Genomic DNA, 19,638 nt, shown 5'->3' on the forward strand with positions numbered 1-19,638 from the left:
AATGCTTTTAAATTAAATGCATCTGACTCAAATATTCATGATGCAAAGACATTCTTTCAGAATTCATGCCTACTCACACATCATCCTCTCATACTGGTGTCCTATTATGTTTCCAAAGAAAAGCTTGACTGATACAAGCCTGCCCAGTTTTTTTTCTTATTAATGAAAAACACTGTTAATTACAGTTTTAGGTATACATTTCTGAACAAATACAGCAGGAAGCACTTAAGACTGTATTGCTCAGATCAATGTATTCAGCATCACAATTTTCGAGTTCTAAATTCCAATGAAAATAACAATCTCTGTGAATTTGGAATTAGGAGAGTAGGTGACAGCTTTTCTCTGAGAAGAAAGGTTTTGCTGTACTTTAACAGAGTTTACCTGTTACTTTATGATCTACTCACACATTTATGAATATACAGGAAGTATCTCTTTTGTTCTCACTTGAGTAATTGTTAATTCAGAATTGTAACATTTGAGCATCCTCTGACAATCACGAAAGCAGTAGTCCAGCAAAGGAAAAGATACCTAAAATTAGTATTTTCCACTGAGGCTGTTCTTTTCTTTGTACTTAGGGAAAACAAATTGTCCCTGAAAGTCAAACTTGTCTAAACTTCTCTCTACCAGCCACATATCTCTTCTATCAGTATCTTCTCAGTTAAAGGTGACTTACCCAGACAGATATGTTTTCCAATAGAAAACAGCAAAAAGCAATTTCAACAGCTGCGAATCATTTATAACTCTGAACCAACAGCTTCATCCTCTAGATAAAAGGGCATTTTTGCCAGGTTTTTCAGTGACTTTTCCCTTCTACCTCAACAACAGAAGAATTTATGAATGTCTGTTAGAGATTACTTTTCTTCACTGTTTTACTTTATCTTTTTAAAAATCCTTTTACATTAGATTTTCATTTGCAGCAATGAGCCTAGCATATAAGCTACTTGGTTCATCTTTCTGACTGCAATATGTGCAAAACAGGAACAACAAATTCATTACAAAATTGAGAGAAGTGTCAAACTACGGCCTGGCAAGAGACAGCTTTGTATTTTTATTTTTTATTGTAAGGCCCCAGTAGACTTGTTGAACTACTTTTCTTCCATCATATAAGATTATGTAATGCCTAGCTACCACAGACTGAAAGAGCCACGTTTTTGTTTTAGTTCTGGGTAGTTTTGTAGACACTTAAGACACAGATGATTTCTCTTTAAACTCTGGAGACAAAATGTATCATGCAATTCACCAAGCAGCTATGACACTGAAGAAATTCACATCACTACATAATACAACTGGCATCCAAAAGAGCTACAGTAATGTAATAACATATTTATCAGTTACTTCAACAAGGCAAATCAGGCCCCAAACCAAATCATTTAGATTTGGAACAATGTATTCTGCTATTTACAGATTAAATCCATCTTTACAAAGCATCTGAATGAAAATCCAGCCTAAGGCAAAGTCTATGTTCCAAAGCTTAAGGGTAAAATTTATCTGAAAACCACATCTACCAATAACTTTATACTAACACCTATCATCTAGTGAGACTGAACATAGGTCACAAACCCAATCTGATGTTTTTACCATTGTTTCCATGCAGGTATTTGCTTAGTTCACTTTCTTGGATAACTGAAGTGTTTTCTATAGTAAGATTTAACATACTGAATGAAAACTATCAAAATATCTTTCCATAGAATTGCAGCAACACATAACTCATTTGTTTTTTCTTAAAAAAGCAACTCTGATGATTTCATTGTTCCATTTTTTTTAAAAAAATGTTGCAATTTACTGAACAGGCTGGCTTTTGCATTTCCTAAATGCAAGAGTAAAAGCTCTGCTCAAAGTAAACACAGAACAGCTCTAGAACTTAGTAGTTGCAACACGTACCTACTTCAGGCATATACTTGTTCAATTTTCTTAGAAAATTAACCATTTTCTTCACAGAAAGATTCCTGGTCTTCTATAAAGTACTCTTTCTCCATGGATCTTTTATGCAATCAGTAGAATTTTTCAGATGGAAATATGATATTCACATTAATTTCAACAGCTTAAGAACCGAATTTCAAATTTAAAGACTCTAAAGCAATTAAGTTTAAGCACTACGAACAAAAGAGTATTTCGGTGAACGCTGTTATTTAGTTTTCTAAGGCTGAAGTGAATAAACATTCATTAGTACAGTTCTAAAACAGCAAACATATTGAAGCTAGTCAGAACAAGCTGCTGTTGATAGATACAGCACTGTTTCCTTATTCTGCTTATTTGACAGAGTTAAGTACCTTGGTTCTAGAAGGAAAGAATGGCACATTACCTGAATCATTGCGGAGGTATGATGACATTGCTGGAATGAGGCAAGACTGACTGAGTAGCTCCAGGAGAACGGATGGCAAAGCGCTGCTGTTCTGTCCTCTACCCTCATGGCTAGTCTGAGTGTCTCCATTCGATGTACTCCCTGCAGGATTTATGTAACTGGCAAGAACCTGAAATGCAGAAAAGTATTTAACCAAAACCAATTCATTTTAGGCAAAAGAACTTTGTTTTCCTCCTTAAGAAATATCCCATAATACTTTGCAAAGTACTTTGTTAATTCATTACTTATGTTTATTTCAGCAATCCCAAAGACGTCTCAGAAGGAATTTTATTCAGTTCCTAGATTATGATCACAATTTTGGCAAATGATAAAATTAAATAACTATTTTAATTCTGAATGATTTCAAGAAATCAACTAATGTAAATATAGATAAGACTGCTAGAGTTACTCAAAAGAGGAGACTGCAAGCTCACCTCTGAGATGTGCTGCTGATCAATCCCATTCCCTTTAGAACAACCAATAGCTAAAAATTATTATTATTTTTAATGCAAATGTTTTAAAAGCTATTTGTGATCTATTTTTGGATGGAACTTCCAGTTGCAGATGAGAAAGCTTGTGATGAGCATGTCAGTAACCCTGAACAACCGCTCACGTGTGTGCTTGTGCTTCAGTAAGCAAGGAGCAACCCTACACTCAGAAAAGGTGGGAAGCCACCCTGGGCCATCTCAACTACAGCCATTGCTGTGTTCACAGGCCCTAAATGGATGCTGAAGACCTTTTGTTCTCCTTCTTCCCTCTAACCCCACTACCCACTGTATCTTGCTGCAGTATCTTATTTTACCAGCACTCCATATAACAGAATTTTCCAAAAACAATCCTTCCAGAGAACTGATTGTAAAACTGACTGACATCTTTAGCAAAATGCTGAAGGGTTTTTTTTTTTTTTTTACTTCTTCCTCCAATTGCTGACTGCTCAAAGCAAATGTCTCCCTTCCTCATGACTTTTGACAGTTATAACTAAACCTCTGCATGGCATAACACAGAATACTGCCTGGAAGCCTTGCCAAGAGTCATTCAGGTGCTTTGAACTCTTTTGCACTTTGGAGAATTGTTTCAGATTTGTTTTGCTTCTGTAAGAGGATGTGATACTTGTGCCTTATAATCTACAGTGACAGAAATAACTGATTACATCAAATTGATATCTTCATCAGTGAGGGCATGGACATTTCAGAATTTGACCTCATTTGTACTCTCACCCAGCTGTAATGTTAGTTAACGCATTTGAGCTGACAGTTCTGTGAATGAAATTTTTGATGACTAGAATGTTTCTCATTTTACACTGCTCTAAGATAACTGGAGGTGGCTGCATTTCACAATTGGACTTAAAAGGCCTAACTGAATGGGACTATCTTGCCCTTAATATAAGGTATTTGAAAGGCATTGGTATTATTGAGATCTAGATCTCATTGTTGATTTAATATTGCTATTTAAGAGACACAATCAAGATGTCATAATCAGTATGTCTGAGTGAGATTTTGTTTTGCTGGTGTACAATACATTCATGGACACTTTACTAACAGCTTTGGACACTTTCTTAAAGCAGAGAAAAAAACAGTGAGAAATGAATAGGTTACATGACTTTTGCATAAAAAAAGTCTACTTTCTTATCCCTTTTCCTTGATGGACAGTCTTTACTTTTGACTGAATGCCACAGAGATGTATGACAGCTCCAGGGAAATATACCAGAAAACATCTTGGTTCACAGTCTATTCAGAACTGTCATCTAAGCTTACCCCCTGTGTCCCTTTTATGCAGTAGCCTAGTGAAGCTTGAAAACTACCACACTCAAAATATATTTAATTTTTCATGTACAGTGTCATACACACAGTTATAAGCTGTTTTGTTTTGGTTTTCTTTTTGCCCAAAATACCATAATTACTGTACTGTCAGACTAAATTACAAATTCTATTTTTGTTCCCTAGGCCCTAATGTTTCAATCACTAGTGATTGATCAAAATTTCATCATTACACACCTGTAGAAGGCAGGTCACATGCTCTTCTTCTAGCCTTTGTTTAGTCAAAGCTTGCTCAACATCCCATCCTGAAGCTGTGGAGCCCGTTCCAAAGCCTGTACCCTTAGCCCAGTACAACTGCTGTTCTTCTGTTGAAGCACTGTTGTGTGTACTTGATACCTGTGGCTAAATTACAGGGAAAAAAAGTCATAACAGTTTCATAATTTTTACCTTACCAATGAATTATCTAAAAAGCCTTTATTCTGCAAAATAATGTAATCTCAGTTCATTAATATAATCAAGATATTAAGATCCAGGTGAACTCAAAAGCTGTGAATAGGAATTCTCCTGCCACAAAATTCCAATACAGGTCAGCACTAAATTGCTGGAAGTGATTCTTTGGTTTAACTAAAACTGCAAGTCCATTTTTGTTCTTATTTAAATACTGTTACTGTTTAAATGATGAAAGACATTAAAATGTTACTTAATCAATATCATGCTAAACAATAAATCTCTGAAATTATTACTATTTAAGTCCTAGTCAAGGTGAATAACAATCAGAAGAAGGGATAGAAGGAAGGAATTTCATCAAAAGTAAGCAACTGAAATGTTAAGAAGCTCAAGAATACGCTGTTTTTGAATAAATGTGCCAAAATGGGAAGTGATACAAGTTATGCGTATAGCTCTGATACATTATTCCTGTATCACTGAAATATATATTTCCTCTCCAGATAGCAAGGAAGAAATGCCTTGTCCTTCAGTGTTCTGAGATAGCTTGTATTTTTCCAGAGGAACCTTACAGCTTATTCCAATGGTCTGCATAACTGCATTTTAATAACATGCCTTTTGTTAAATTTCCTAGTCCTTATGAAACTATTTAAATACTTAAGGCAATTTTTTCAGATCTTTGATGAAATGGATGTGGAAAAAATTCCACCTGCCCCCTGACAGCTCCATGCCGTTCCCTCGGGCCCTGTCACTGTCACACAGAGCAGAGCTCAGTGCTGCCCCTCCGCTCCCTGTGAGGAGCTGCAGCCGCCATCGGGCCTCCCCTCAGCTTCTCTGCTCTGGGCTGAACACACATAGGGGCCTCTGCCACCCCTCACACACTTAACTGTCCAAACTCTTCAGGATCTTTGTAGCCCTCCTTTGGATGTTCTCTATTAGGTTTATGTCCTTTTCATGTTGTGGAACCCAAACTGCACCCAGTGCTGGAGGTGAGGTGATGAAACAGCTGTGTGATTATTGTCATGAAGACACTGGCACACATGAACACTCAGGAGGATTTCATGAAAAATTAAAGGGGAAAGCCTTGCCTCGGAAATACAAGCTTTGGTGAAGGTCTGGTGGATCTCTTATTTCAAGTTTCCATCTATCACTTGGATAGCTATGAATTGTGTGAAACAATCTGTTTCAGGGGTCATGGAACAGCTCAACCTGAGATCAGAATTAATGGCTGCACTTTCTATTCAAAAGTACTATAATGTTAAGACATTAATGTGTCACCAGTCTGATACTCAATTAGATGCAGAATATCTCAGATCCCCTTCAAAATTAACTAGCCAATAAAGTGAACTATACTTCTGTAGTTTTATCTCTTATTTACTCAACCCCCCAATCAGTATCAGAAGTTGCTAAAATACGGACACCCCTACATTTAGCAGTTGTTAGTCATATTTAGTCACCAGACCTTTTTCCACACAAGTCCCTGCCGCCATACTGTAAAAAAGGGAAAGCCATTAACTAATTTTAAGCATGTTTTGAGGCAGTCTTACGCAGAAATGGCACCTCATAATCCTAAAAAAATCAGTTGATCCACATTCTGAATATAGGGTAGTCTAACAGTAAGCACCTTGAAAAAGTTTTATTTTGGAGATCCACTTGGGATCCTGAAAAGTATAGAAAAATTAGATTTAAAGATTGCTCCATTAATTCATTAATTTTCACAACTCATTTACATTTATAAGCTTTTAAGAGGAAATAATTTGCAGTCAGTAGAGTTTAGAAGATGAATGCTAAATAAGGTAATGAGGTCATGCTAACACATGATAATTAATAAAGAAAGAACAACCCGCCATTATCGTGCCTCTTACATACTGAAAAAAATGATCCTGTGAAAGAAACTGATTACACCTTAATGCTTCATGATAAGGCTTCTTTGTTGGTTAAATTTTATGATTACTATGTTTATATGCAACAAGCAAGTAAAATTACTTAAGTATTTTATAACTATTTTTCTTCTTCATTCAAATGCCAACTGTGTAGAAATTAAATTTTAATGAAAGTAGTGAGATTATTTTCGTTTTTATAGCAAAAACTGTTACTTTGCAATTATTCTGCTACTAAACTTACCTCTGCCTGGTTGGGACTAGCATTGGGAACCCTTGGTGCATGGTGGCTTAGAGCAGACAGACAAGCAAGGATAAGATGTATAGCCCCAATTTCCAGTGCCATTCGTCTAAGCAGTACTCCATCATCGGTGGTCAACGGTGTAGTGCTGAACAAAGTGCGCAACACATGGAAGGGAAGGGTTGGAAGCACATTTGCTGAAGGAGACTGTAAGATATGACCTGGATAAAAAAAAAAATAAAGATCACGTTTTCTTTCTGTAGTTCAGTATTGTCTGTTAATCTTTGCAGTGATTTGCACAACACAGCAATACAGAAATATACTAAGGACTTAAGCATTCAGCTATGGTAAGCTGTCTAATATTAAATTTCTCTTATCAACATTTTTTCAGAAGAATATTTCTTTGTTTCCATTATGGACTTCATTAAAATCGAAAGTTAGAATATTTGATTCACCGTTTCCAGGAAGAAAAATAACTCCTTAATAATCATGTGTGTTCTCTGTATTAAACTACACTGCAGGTTATATTTCTAAATAAAAGAGAATGAAGCTGGTTCAGACTAATTCTTTCTTTCTAAACCTTGCAAGCAGAATGAGTTAAAGCACACAGATGGTCAACAAACAGCAGCTCAGCTGACAAGCAGCTGTAATTTATCATGATGTGTTTTTGTTTTTTTGTATTCGTGACCAAATTATGAATTAAACCACTGCACAATCCAAGTTGTGATGTGACTCAAGTCAAATATGTGGTGAAATACTTGCATAATTTTAATTACATGAGCTGCATGCTAACATTTTGTAGATCTATCTAAAAAATTTAACCCTTATATATTACGAGCAAATATTACTTCTTTTAAAAGCCACATTACAAATAATGGAATGACCTCCAAATGCAACAGACATATTTGGGAACTGTCTCAATTTTTTGTGCATGTGTATTTAACAATGCATTTCACGTGTCTACAGTGTAAAAGTATAACAGAGATATTTAAACACTGAAAATATTTCTAAATAGCCAACTTTGTTCAGAAGTTTCCTTCTCATTTTAAAGACATTTATATTATTTTCTCCCTCAAGAGTCTATCGGCCATATCATCCAGAAGAGTTAATGAAGTACATTACAAATATGGCTATGTATTTGTATGTATACATATCTAAACAAATGCACCAGTTTGTGTCTATTTGCTACTCTTTGTAAAGGAAAAAGAAGGATGCAAAACATCATTTGACTTGGATCTTCCTACATAAAAATAGCCTGACAGTTTTCCACAACAGAAGGTGTACCCAAATAACAATGGATAAAAGATAAAAAGAAATCTAAACATGTGCCCAAGATCTACCTTCACAGACAAATCAACCCATATTTAACCTATAAACCCTGGATTTTTAAGAGCAGACCTCCATATTTTGTGAGAAGGATTATAGGTGTATGAAAAGATGTAATTACAAAAGAAATGGAAAACATTAATACTTCATACAGAGAACTAGTGTAAACTACTGCAAATAACTGATACTGTATTTGATAAAGAGCTGAATTCACCCTTTTGTCTAGGAGAATGGAGAAACTGACTATTTAGTCCAGCAAAACCATAGGCTAAAAAGGAATACAACTCTAGTCATCAAGTGCATGAGAAAGAAGAGTTATTCACAAAGAATAATGGAGGTACAATGATAACTGGGCACAAAACTGGATATGAGTAATTTTAGGCTGAAAATGAAAGATAGCTCCCATCTATCAGGAAAATGTGTTCTGAAACTGTATGCCAATAGCTGTAGTAGATGCACTCAAAAAGAAAGAAAAGCAATCAAAAAAGCTGAAGTTTTGTGTTGGCCTCTTTCTCTATACAAAATGCATATATAATTGTTTGCAAAAGCAAAGGACTGAAATCAACTCAAGAAAACAAAAATCAGAGTAAGAGTATGCAGTCTTCTAGCTAACTACTATTTAAATCAGGGTGGAGTAAGCAGCCAGTAAACTGCATAACAGTTTGTTAAGCAGTATATTCCTGACTACGGTCCTGTATCTAAATATACAAGAATTGAAATATAAAACAAAAAGGACAGTAAGCAAGACTTTTACTGCTGAACACAGACTAAATGCAGTTGGTTAACATACGGAAAAACAGCATTGTTTGCAAAGGCATAATGAAAGAACTCTGAAAGTACTGGCATCTTTTGTTTTGAAAAACATTGAGAAATAATCAATACTAGATCTACATGCATTTGAGGTTGGAAAGACACTGAATACAAAGAATTTGTATGCTCATTTGTTCATTTGTTTAAGAACAGTCCCTTTATTCCTATGAACTCACACCATTACAACAGAGTTCACTCTTAGCTAATTGGTTGCTATAATCTTTAAATCATCGCCTCTTATTCTAATGCAGTCTCCAAGAGTTTATCCTACATCTGCTTTAGCTTTGCTTCTTTCTATGCTACTTTGCATTTGGCTGCAGGAATACCCAACATTTACCCAATGAGTAAATGTTGAGCAATCCTACTACCCAAGACAGTTCTGTCCAAGTGCACTGGCATTTTAACAATGTCATTTCTAAGTTCTATCAGTAGTTATTTTACAATTACTCTAGCATCCAGATGTAAACATACGAATACTGATGATTGTCACAAAACTTCATGAGGAAGAATTTCATATTCAGAGATGAGATTATGACAGGTGCTAGCAATACAGTTCTTTACAAATTGCACAGACCATTTCTAACTTCCTGCTACAAGTATTACAGTAAAAATAATTTTAAGTAAAATGATCTAGCCGTGGTCTACAAAGAAACATAATAATTGCAGCACATACTTCCTTCACCATCATCTGTAACTCCCAACACCAATCTCAACAGACACTGAGCATGTTTCCGTTCTTTTAGCAGCACCTCAGCATAGCCCGGGAGACGAAGGAATAAACCAAAGGCAGCCAAAGAATGTGCAGGTATGGGAGACATTGTCTGAACTGTTGACTTGATCGGTGGAGGTTCTGCAGCAATTGTTTCTGGTGCTTCATACACCAATTCTCCTGATTGTTCAATGGTAACCCATTCAAACTGATCACTGTCCTTCTGCTTTTCCTGTGTGGTTGATGTAACAACTGGAGTGCTCACCTTAGACAAGAACAAGAATTAAAAGAGCTGTTAGCCATACAGCCAATTAGGATCTAAAGGACATGAAATCTTAATATGAAAGACTTCAAAATTCACATTAAATATACTACTATTAGCAGATGCATGGATAAGGGACTACCAAAAACACAGAGTCATATGAACCCAGTACAGACACTCATGTCTTTCTAAATTGAACAACATAGAAGCTTCAAGCTTTTATAACATTTAAATCAACTGATGTAAGCCTACTTAAAATTAAATAGGCATACATCAGTTGATTTAAATAAAAAACTAAACTGAAAAAAACTAAACTGTAAAAGATTAATCTAAGAAGTCATTGCGGAATTTGTTCAAAATGGCAAATTCCTAATTAGAAGTCAAAACTACAACTAGCTGTATTGCCTCCAACCATCTACACGTTAAAAGAATAACTAGGTACATATTAAAACATTGCATTTGCAGAATGACAAGTATCAGTAAAATAAGGCAAGATATGAGTAAAATTAAAGAGCAAAGTCTAAAGAATTCAACAGTCTTAATCATGAATCTTCTATTTAGCATTACTGTACTTGTTTTGTTTTTACAGATCATATATTTCTTATTCTGTATTTAAATTTAAATGTATCACAAATAAGAAAAAAATGTTTCAAGAAAATAACTTCCCAGGACTCAGGACTTCCAGAAGACTTCAAAGAAAGGAAAAAAATCAAATTTCTTATAGCCGTAAGCTGGCTTTTACCTGTTGCAGAATTCCACAGATCTGTCTGTCTTTATCAATGCAGACTACATGCTATTTCACAGTATTTAAAAATACAGTAATCACCTATGCAAACACATTTCCTTAACTTTGAGACATTTTACAGGCTTAATGCGATCTCTCTAAAACATCTTCAGAAAAACCATACTTTCATGTAACGTGCTGCCAGTACTGAATGTGTTCTTCCTGAATTGCACTGCTATATACAAATGACTCACACTAACCACCCTGGTCTCACGACAGGCTACCCACTCCTGCCATAGTTTTGCAGTCAAGGTACTCAGCAGCACCCTTCAGTCACGATCAACTCTATTTCACAGGGAACAGATATTCACAATGCTAAGAAACACGACCAACTAAATAATTTTGGGACTATTTTTTATTTTTTTCGTAAGAAGGGCCTGTGTACGAAGAAAAGCAGCCAAAGAAATAATTCCACACAAATGCAACTGCTGACATTTTCAAAAAGCCTATTCACAGGAATTCTACACATAATTATTATAATCAGAGATCTACACAAATAAATAACGTGTATACTACGACATTCATGTGCTATTATTATAAAATTAATTGAGATAAGGTTATTTATAATTATAATATATAAAATAAAATTATATAGTCCACACTGAAGATTGCATTTCACCACACTGAGAATAATTAAATGATATGTAAGCATGGCTTTATAGCACAACAGCAACTCTTTGCTACCGTACGGGGAAAATACTGTTCTTGAACAAACAAAAAATTGTTAGCATGCTTTTCTAGACTGATTTTTTCACTCACTTGCTGAATTACATCAGGATAAAGCATAGGGAGTCTTTCTGCAATTAGGGCCAATCCACCCATCCCTGCAAAAACTTGCAGTGGAGACTGAATGGGACAAGTTTCAAGAAGTGATTCATCTAACACTGCATCCATGCACTCATCCCCAGGACTGATAGCTTCATCTTCGGGACAAGGACCCAGTAAATCTGTATGTTCTACAAAAACATAAAGGTTAAACAAGTTAATAGGTCATCATCAATACTGTCTATTTTTTCCTCCTTCTCATACAAAAAACTACATCAAAAATAGGATTTCCTTTTACAGTAAAAGCTGAGTCAAGAACTGAAATGAAGGTTAATTTAGGTTGTGTTTGGACTCGATGATCTTTAAGGTCTTTTCCACCCTGAGCAATTCTATGATTCTGTGAATGAGTACAAGAATATAAAAAGAAAATAAACATGTTAGTACCTTTTGGCAATTATAGCAAACTCATGTCATAAGTATGGATAATTCGTGCAGATTAATATGTTAATTATTATAATATACATCATACAATTATTCAAATACACATTTTTTACTGAAAATTAATCGGATTCTTCTTTAGGTTTTGTCTTTTTTAGAAAGAGATTGATCTATCTAGTGAGTTTTTACAAAAGCCTCTGTCCTAAAATAGCTGCATGATTAACTTTGTAGTTCCACGCTGTGCAGGCAGGTTGGTGATCAGATCACCTTGGCTAAATTTCAAGGTCCCATTCCTCTTAACTCCTTCCTTAAATGAACAATTTCCCTCTTTTTTTCCCCCTTCATTGTAGCTAGAACATAGCAACCAATTAGAAAAATCTCTAAAAAGAAACAGACTATATTAGGTGATTTTAAAAAGAATGTTCTTAAAAGCTGGAGTTATGAAACATGCTCAGATGGGCTTAATAATAATTCCCATTTTCCATGAAGCATGTTAAGTACTCAGGCTACTGCAATAACATTTTTCACAGGTGTCTGTAAGTGCTCCTGCATTACTTAATCTGCCCTGGCTATTAGCCCAAACACACACTACTGAGAGCTGGCATTACGAAGCGTTATAAAAAGGAAAAAAACCCACAAAACTCACCTTTTCTGTATGAAGACGTTTAAATGAGTCTGTTTTCGATAAGCTTGGATCTGAGATTACTTTGGATCCAAGCTTAACTGTCAAATCTATTGATCGGTATCCTTGAGGGAGTTTACGGTCATACAGGAGAGTCAGAAGCTGGGCAAGAGTCATTTCAGCAGGTAATGGCTGGCCTAAACAACAATGGCATTGAGTCAGAGTGAAAAGTTATGAGTGGATTATCATAATATAAATGTCCACGCACTGTTCTGCTGCTGCAGAAGCCAAGTATACTAAATCTTAAGTGGCTCTAAACCAAGGCCTTACTTCCAGTGTATATTCCCTTGGGAATTCCCACACAGCAGCTGTGTCAAAAGCCCAAAGTACTTGACTATTTAACAAATGGCTAAGGTTGTAATTTGATGTACCCCAATTAAGGGTACTGCCTCGCCCTCTACTATTAAATCCAATTGATTAAATTGTGGTGGCATAAAAGAATATGACAGTAAGATAAAAAGGCTGAAGTGGAAGAAACTGTAATATAAACTAACCTGCGGTTCCTTTTCAGTGCTACAAATCCCAGGCCCACCTCAGTACACCAATTTCAAGACACAACAACTCAAGAAAAAGTGAATGGCAGTGCAGGGAGTAATTTTCTCAGCAGCAGTGTAGAAATGAAATGCGCATGCAACTACAGCCCAAATTGATCACTCATATCTGGACTTCAGCCACTGTGCTTAGGAAGAATACGTTATTCCTTGAAATTACAAGTTACTCTTAAGGCAGAACAAATTTTCCTGGTAATTATTAGACTTTGACGTAAAGGGAAATGTTTTAGAATTAGACTGTTTAATATACTTAGCATACTAATTTCATTTTGACAGTACTTGGCCAATTAACACAAGTCCTGATAAGATTTTCCGTGGCAATCCATCTCATCAACGGAGGATGGTGTCTAATGAAATGAATGCTAATTATGTCTTGCCATTGTGTAAGTGAAGCAAGTCTTCCACCATTTTTCATCACTGATTCTGCACTTGTGTACGTGTATGACAACTGTTAATTGCATGAGAAGTGTGATCAATGAGACAATTACACAAATACAGAATGGTCTGTAGCACAATTAGAGGACAGTCAAATTTTTAACAGCTATATACTGAAGAAAGTATCAAGGGCAAAAATATCTTTGATTAGAGATCTGATATTTCTTAATTCCATTAGTTGCTTCCTTTTTCTTTTTTGGTCAAGTTACAAAGATACTACGAGGCTTCAGTTCCACCTGAAAGCGGTCTTCAGCCCCAAAGTGCTCTACTTATTGAGTGAATAAACAGACAAAGAAGTATGTCATCACTGTATTGTCTTTCTAAAGAAATAACAGCTACTGAAAAAGATCATTTTTTTTTTTAAGCTTAAAGACAGTTATTAAAGTTACCTGGTAGAAGTTTATGGTAGAGATGGAAAACTGGAACGCTAATAGTCTTGCTGGAAGATTCTGCTCCTGAGGAAGAGGTACCTACTTTATCTGCCATTACTCTTCCTCGTCTTGAGGGTGGACGTGGAGGGGTAGATGAAACAGCTCTTTTTGACTGAGATTTCAAACCTAGTACAGAGATAATAATAATAAAATTATTATAGTATATATTTAATAATTTCAGATAGCTAAGTTGCAGCCAGATAGCTGGTTATATTTAATAATTTCAGATAGCTAAGCCAATTCTTTCAACTGTTGCAAAAAAAGTCATACTGGAAAACACAACTAACAAATATCAGAACAGCATTCACATATAAAATACATTTGAATTCAATCCCAGTATTTTTCACAGTTGTGCATCCTTCTAAGTGCCAAGTATTAAACAAGCTGTATGGTAAATTACTACTTTGATTCTTCTCTTAAACACAGTTAAAGAGCCTGTCAATCAGTGGGACTGTCCTAGTTTTATCAGTATTCCATATGATGACATAATAATATGGTTTTTCTTTCTTTCTCCCTGAAAGGGGAAGAAAAGGCTCCTCTTTCCCTGTTGCGCTTGATAACATGACAGGGACCTATAGTAAATCTTTTTGAGGTTGTTTTTTCAAACTAAAATCAAGTAAGGCAAAAAATTTCTACAGCGACAGATATTTCAATCCATAGTCCATAGATAAACATCTGACTTACCAAGTGACTTCAGCTACAGTACTGACATTAGAACAAGTGATGAAAAGCACCTTTAAATGTTCTTTTAAAACTGCCTTGGTCAGAACCTTGCTAAGAACTACATGAAAATTAAAGGGCTTAATAGGTACATGAAAGCTTACTAAGCTTCTGTATCAACACTGCCACATTTTGAGACAGTCAATGATGCTACTGAAACTGGATTAATAACATGTTCTGCCAATTGTATAGAAGGACAGAGGTGCAGAAGTGAACAGATCTAAACAGGAATAAATGGAATATAGGAATATAACTACTGCATCATAATCAGCCAAGAGCAGCTGTAAAACTAACATTATCCTGACCTGAAACGTTATAATATGCTACAACTTCACCTTCTTAGTAGGATAAGCTAAAATACTCAGCTAATTTCAGTCTACTAACATAGTCTCTCTCAAGAAGATCAGGTTCCAAATAACATCTCCTCTAAAAATTTTACCAATAGGGAACGGGTAAAACAGTGACTGCATGAGTATGAGGAAACAAAAAAAAATGTCCAAAAAAAAAAAAAAAAAAAGAATATAACAAGATATAGACAAAAGAAAAGACTCCATCAGAAGGCAGTTAAAAACAAATGTAAATTAAATCTACATTTAAGCTGTTTTACTTAAATGGAAGAAAGACAAGCAAGAACTTAAATCTTTCTTTTAGAACAGGAAATTGATTACATGAAGCAGCACAAACAGAGATGCAAGTAGGATGAGACACAGCTAACTACACTATGACATATTTTCAGTGCTAATATGTTGTTTTCTTCCTAGTTCCTTTGTTCATGTTTTAACCCTTCACTTAAATGTCTTATGTTTTAGATCGTATCCTGCCTAAGTGGCGCCTACTGCAAAAACCTCTCCAAAAAAAAAAGTTATAATTAACGATAAGCTGTACTGTTTTAAATATATACTAAGATCCATGAAACTGCTGCCCTACTGAACAGCTGAATTTAGAATTATTACTGTATCTAAAATCTTGTAATTAAAAGCTTAAGAAACACTGGTGCCAGAAGTCAAAGAAAAATCAGCCTCTTCTTCATGCTTCATGAAGTGTAAATGAAATTGAGAATGCTCAATGAGGACAGAAACCTAGATAAGAAAAGGGTAGTTCAATAACCCCTCACACACTAGAACCCCAAAAAGAACGACTAATGATCTCTCCAGCCTTCACCTGAACTGTAATGTTGTACCACTGCAAGATTACCTTACTCAATCTATAGCCTCTGTAGCAATGGAACAATACCCTTCATTTGTGGTTTGCAAGTGGGATAATCTGGTTTTATTCTGACAGTTTTAAATATGTGAAATACAGGAATACTTTCATTTCCAAAAGATAATGTAGAAGTAGGTGATTAAACTCTGATACACTAGCCACTGCAAAAAGGCAGAGGAATTAATACTCAACCTATAATAACAGCAGGCAAATACTAATATCTTAGCATATAATCTAAACTCTGAGTGTGCATCTACAACACACTAGCCACAGCACCCACAAAGAGCCAACTTTAGGTACAATTTGCCAGAGTCTATCAGTAGATAAATCAGTAGAGACAGTAGTTCAATCTGGATCTGATCTTTGCTGCTTAGCAGCCAGTCAGATTAACTGGGCATTACAATTCTGTCTAAAGATTGTTAATAATTAAATGAATAACTGCAGATTTGATTTCTCTCCCCCACCCCTTTAATATCTGAAAGATAATTTTTCAGAAGATGAACAAAAACATACCAGAAGCAACAACAACACTATAATTGTCCTGGAACCCATTTTCTGCCTTAACTTTTTCTTTTTCTTCATAGTTCTTCTTTTCTTTATCTTCCTTTTGTTCATTAATTAGCTTAGCTGTGATACTGGGTGTATCTGTACAGGGAAAAAAACATCAAAACAGGAGAGAATGGCATTTTAATATAACACACTGATTTTGTTGCCAGTTTCTAATCTGTTAACACAACTATATTTGAACTATCTCTGTGGCTTAGATTTCCATTCCAGGCAACAATATTCTTTTAAGTATTTAAGAATTTACGTATTACAAGTGCAATCTCCCCTCCCTGCAAATCTGCCCTTTAACAATTTAAAACTGTTACAATCTAAATCTGTTACACGATAAGTCAAGTGTACTTATGTTAAAACACAACTGCAACAAATAAAAAAAAATGAGATTAGAAAAAGACAAGACAAGCAAACAAAAGAGAATCAAATCAAACCTAAGGAAAAAAAGAAATGTATTTATTTATTTTTAAAGGATATCTACAGACTTACTTATATTGTTGTATTTAAGGCTAAGCATATAGATAGCAGTTTCAGATCTGCTGAAATTACAAGATGCAAAAAGAACACATCCAAAACTTGTGCATTTGCTTTAGTGAATACTTAGTTACTGCAGTACAATAATTTCGGTTTGATCATTAGTGTAGATCAAACATATTAACAAGCAGCTTAAAAAATCATTTACTGTTCATTTCAATGGATTATTTTACACCTTGTAAACCACTGGCATCAAAATTTTTAAATCATTCTCCAGTTTTCTTGGAGAAGATACATAGTGTGAAAATGCTGTTACTCAGGACCTAATATATATTTACATCTCTTTATGTACATACCTATGTGTATTTTTTTTTATAGATACATATTTCAGACTTGGTGTGGATATCCTCATTAATATTTTAATATCCTCATCAGTATTATTTATATACTAAACACTAGTTTGGTCTCATTGACTGAATGCCCATTTATTGGTGGACAATGTAAACTTCATTAATAAAACTACTGAAGATGCTTAAGACAACATATTTTTATTACTCAGATAATATCTGCATTTGTCATTCAGTCTTTCTGACCTGTCTTGACCAGCAAATTAAAACTAGGGTGGATGGAATACAGAACAACTGATACTCATTCTAGACTATTCCGTCTGCCATGACACTGCATACTTTCTTCCACTGGTGAAGGGATGTGAGCAGCAAATTTAGCAATGCTCTTACACCATACTTCCTGTTTTTTTTCTTTTTTAAGGCAGTGAGAAAAAATATTAGATCAACACTCTTATTTTTATTTTTATATACAGAAAGTATGAAATGATCAATGTGAGATCTTAATGTAACAGAAGACCTTTAAAGAATAGCTAAGAAAGAAAAAAGAAGTTAGTCTATGGACTAGTCTTCAAAACAGGATCTTCAAAACTTCCTACTGTTGCAGTGGTAGCAGCCTGTTTTTCCTTTTCCCACTACCAATCCATCCCATCTCTCCCCTCCTTTCACCCTAAACATACAGTTCTTTCCTTGTACATAAGTTGTCTTCACTATCCTAACCATGAACTTCATGGAAAGATACACAGGAATCACACAGCTTTTAATATCATCAGAAAAATCACAACAGATACAGGAGGGAAGCGTAAAAGAACATGAACTTTCCAGAACTGATTCTTTCAATTTAAAATGAAACAGTTCTGTAGCATAAAGCGAAGTTATGATGCACTACAAACTCAGCATTTGATCCATTTCATTATGTGCATTATTGTACATCACATCAGCACGTTCTCCTCCCAAGACCCTATTAGCAGTGGCTATCAAGCTGAGCACAATACACCACCGAGGCAGCTGATCAGTATAGGTTATGTCACGTCTCAACAACTGATCTTCACCTCATGCGCATCAACTGTTTCTCACATTAAAGTATTTCTGACCATAAACAGCAGAAGGAACTTGGAAGCTCTTGGTCAAACATTCCACACATGATCATGTCTGAACACTAAGTTAATAAAGACTTCTATGCAGAACAGCATATTATTCCATGGTAAATAAACTTCAAGCATTTTTCTAGGCTTCACTGTTTTTAATTAACATTCCAAAGCATATGCTGTTTTTATCAAGCACTACTAAAGTACTTCTATCACCTCATTAGATAACATATTTATTGTCCAAATGCACTTATTAATTAAGTAAATGCATAGATTTTAACTAGATATTAAAAGGCAACAGTTCTTCTGAACTCTACAAAGAACTGCTTAAGAAATTATATTTGATCCCACAGTCAAAAAAAGTTAATGCATATGTATAAGGATTACATACCCAACCAGGTACGTATGCAAGCCCCTCACAGTGTACATCTGCAATATGGCAAAATCGTAACTACTGTGATCATTTTTTACTTTGATTTGCTATTATTGGCAACGTCTTAAGATTAAAGTGGAATTACTGGTGTTCCCCCTTCCATCACTCCGTTTCTTTTCTTTGAATTCTGCATGCTTAATATTGATTTTTTAAGGTAACATATTTTGCTCTATTGTTACCTGAAGTGAATCAACTTGATGATTTCACCTAGAGAGTTCTGGCATGAACACAATACCCTTAGGACAATTTCTACATTTTGAAAAAGATCATTAACCATAGTCTTAAATATGCAGGTCTATTTTCTAAAGTATTAATTGAATATCAAGGTGAGATTCATTTTAAGGTTAAGGCATCTCCCATTCAGGTACTGAATCTCATATCATGGCCTGTGGAGGCCTAATCAACAAAGCCCCCTATAGATTCATTTCTCCACATAAATTCAAGTAGTGTAATGAAATATTTCATTTCATAAAAATAACTGAAAGTCATGCCTTATAATTTGAAAATTAATCTCTACAAGCAAATTAAGTGTTCCAATCTCCATGTAGTAAGTAAACTGAAGTGTCTGCATAGTATACAAATGTGTATTCAAAGAAATTGGATCATTAGCTCTCTTCTCATAGCAACACCATTGAGATAACCGTTTAAGTTTCAGGATATTAAAGTGACATTACTGGGATTTAAGTGAAAGGGCATTCTGAAGATCAATATTTGCAGTATGACTTGAGAGATTTAAGAATACATGAGTACTCAAAAAAAACAACAAAAAAAAACAACAAAAATCCCATCTTCCCCTCTGAAATGTATCTTAATTGGAGTTTAATGGAAAAAATAGCATACAACCAGCAAAGTGCATTTTAAACGGAACATGCAAGGTATATTCAAAAGATTATAATTTAAACCTCTGTGTCACATCTAACAAGTATCTAGGAACACTGCAGATGTACATGTATCCAAAAAAA

The 19,638-nt window shown here is 35.0% G+C and overlaps 1 protein-coding gene across 1 annotated transcript; it reads right to left on the minus strand.

The window, feature by feature from the left end:
- Nucleotides 1-2,234: 2,234 nt before the first annotated feature.
- On the minus strand, nt 2,235-16,446 carry LOC104909631 (baculoviral IAP repeat-containing protein 6-like). Its single transcript, XM_010706877.3, has 8 exons — nt 16,293-16,446; nt 13,815-13,982; nt 12,405-12,576; nt 11,314-11,512; nt 9,473-9,773; nt 6,667-6,884; nt 4,336-4,500; nt 2,235-2,471 (listed from the first exon to the last, which is right to left on the minus strand). Exons 2-8 carry the CDS (start codon nt 13,909-13,911, stop codon nt 2,250-2,252), a joined length of 1,374 nt encoding a protein of 457 aa, XP_010705179.1. The 5' UTR covers nt 13,912-13,982; nt 16,293-16,446; the 3' UTR covers nt 2,235-2,249.
- Between the last annotated feature and the right edge of the window lie 3,192 nt (nt 16,447-19,638).

This window comes from Meleagris gallopavo, chromosome 2 (genome assembly GCF_000146605.3).
Source record: "Meleagris gallopavo isolate NT-WF06-2002-E0010 breed Aviagen turkey brand Nicholas breeding stock chromosome 2, Turkey_5.1, whole genome shotgun sequence".
NCBI lineage: Eukaryota > Metazoa > Chordata > Aves > Galliformes > Phasianidae > Meleagris > Meleagris gallopavo.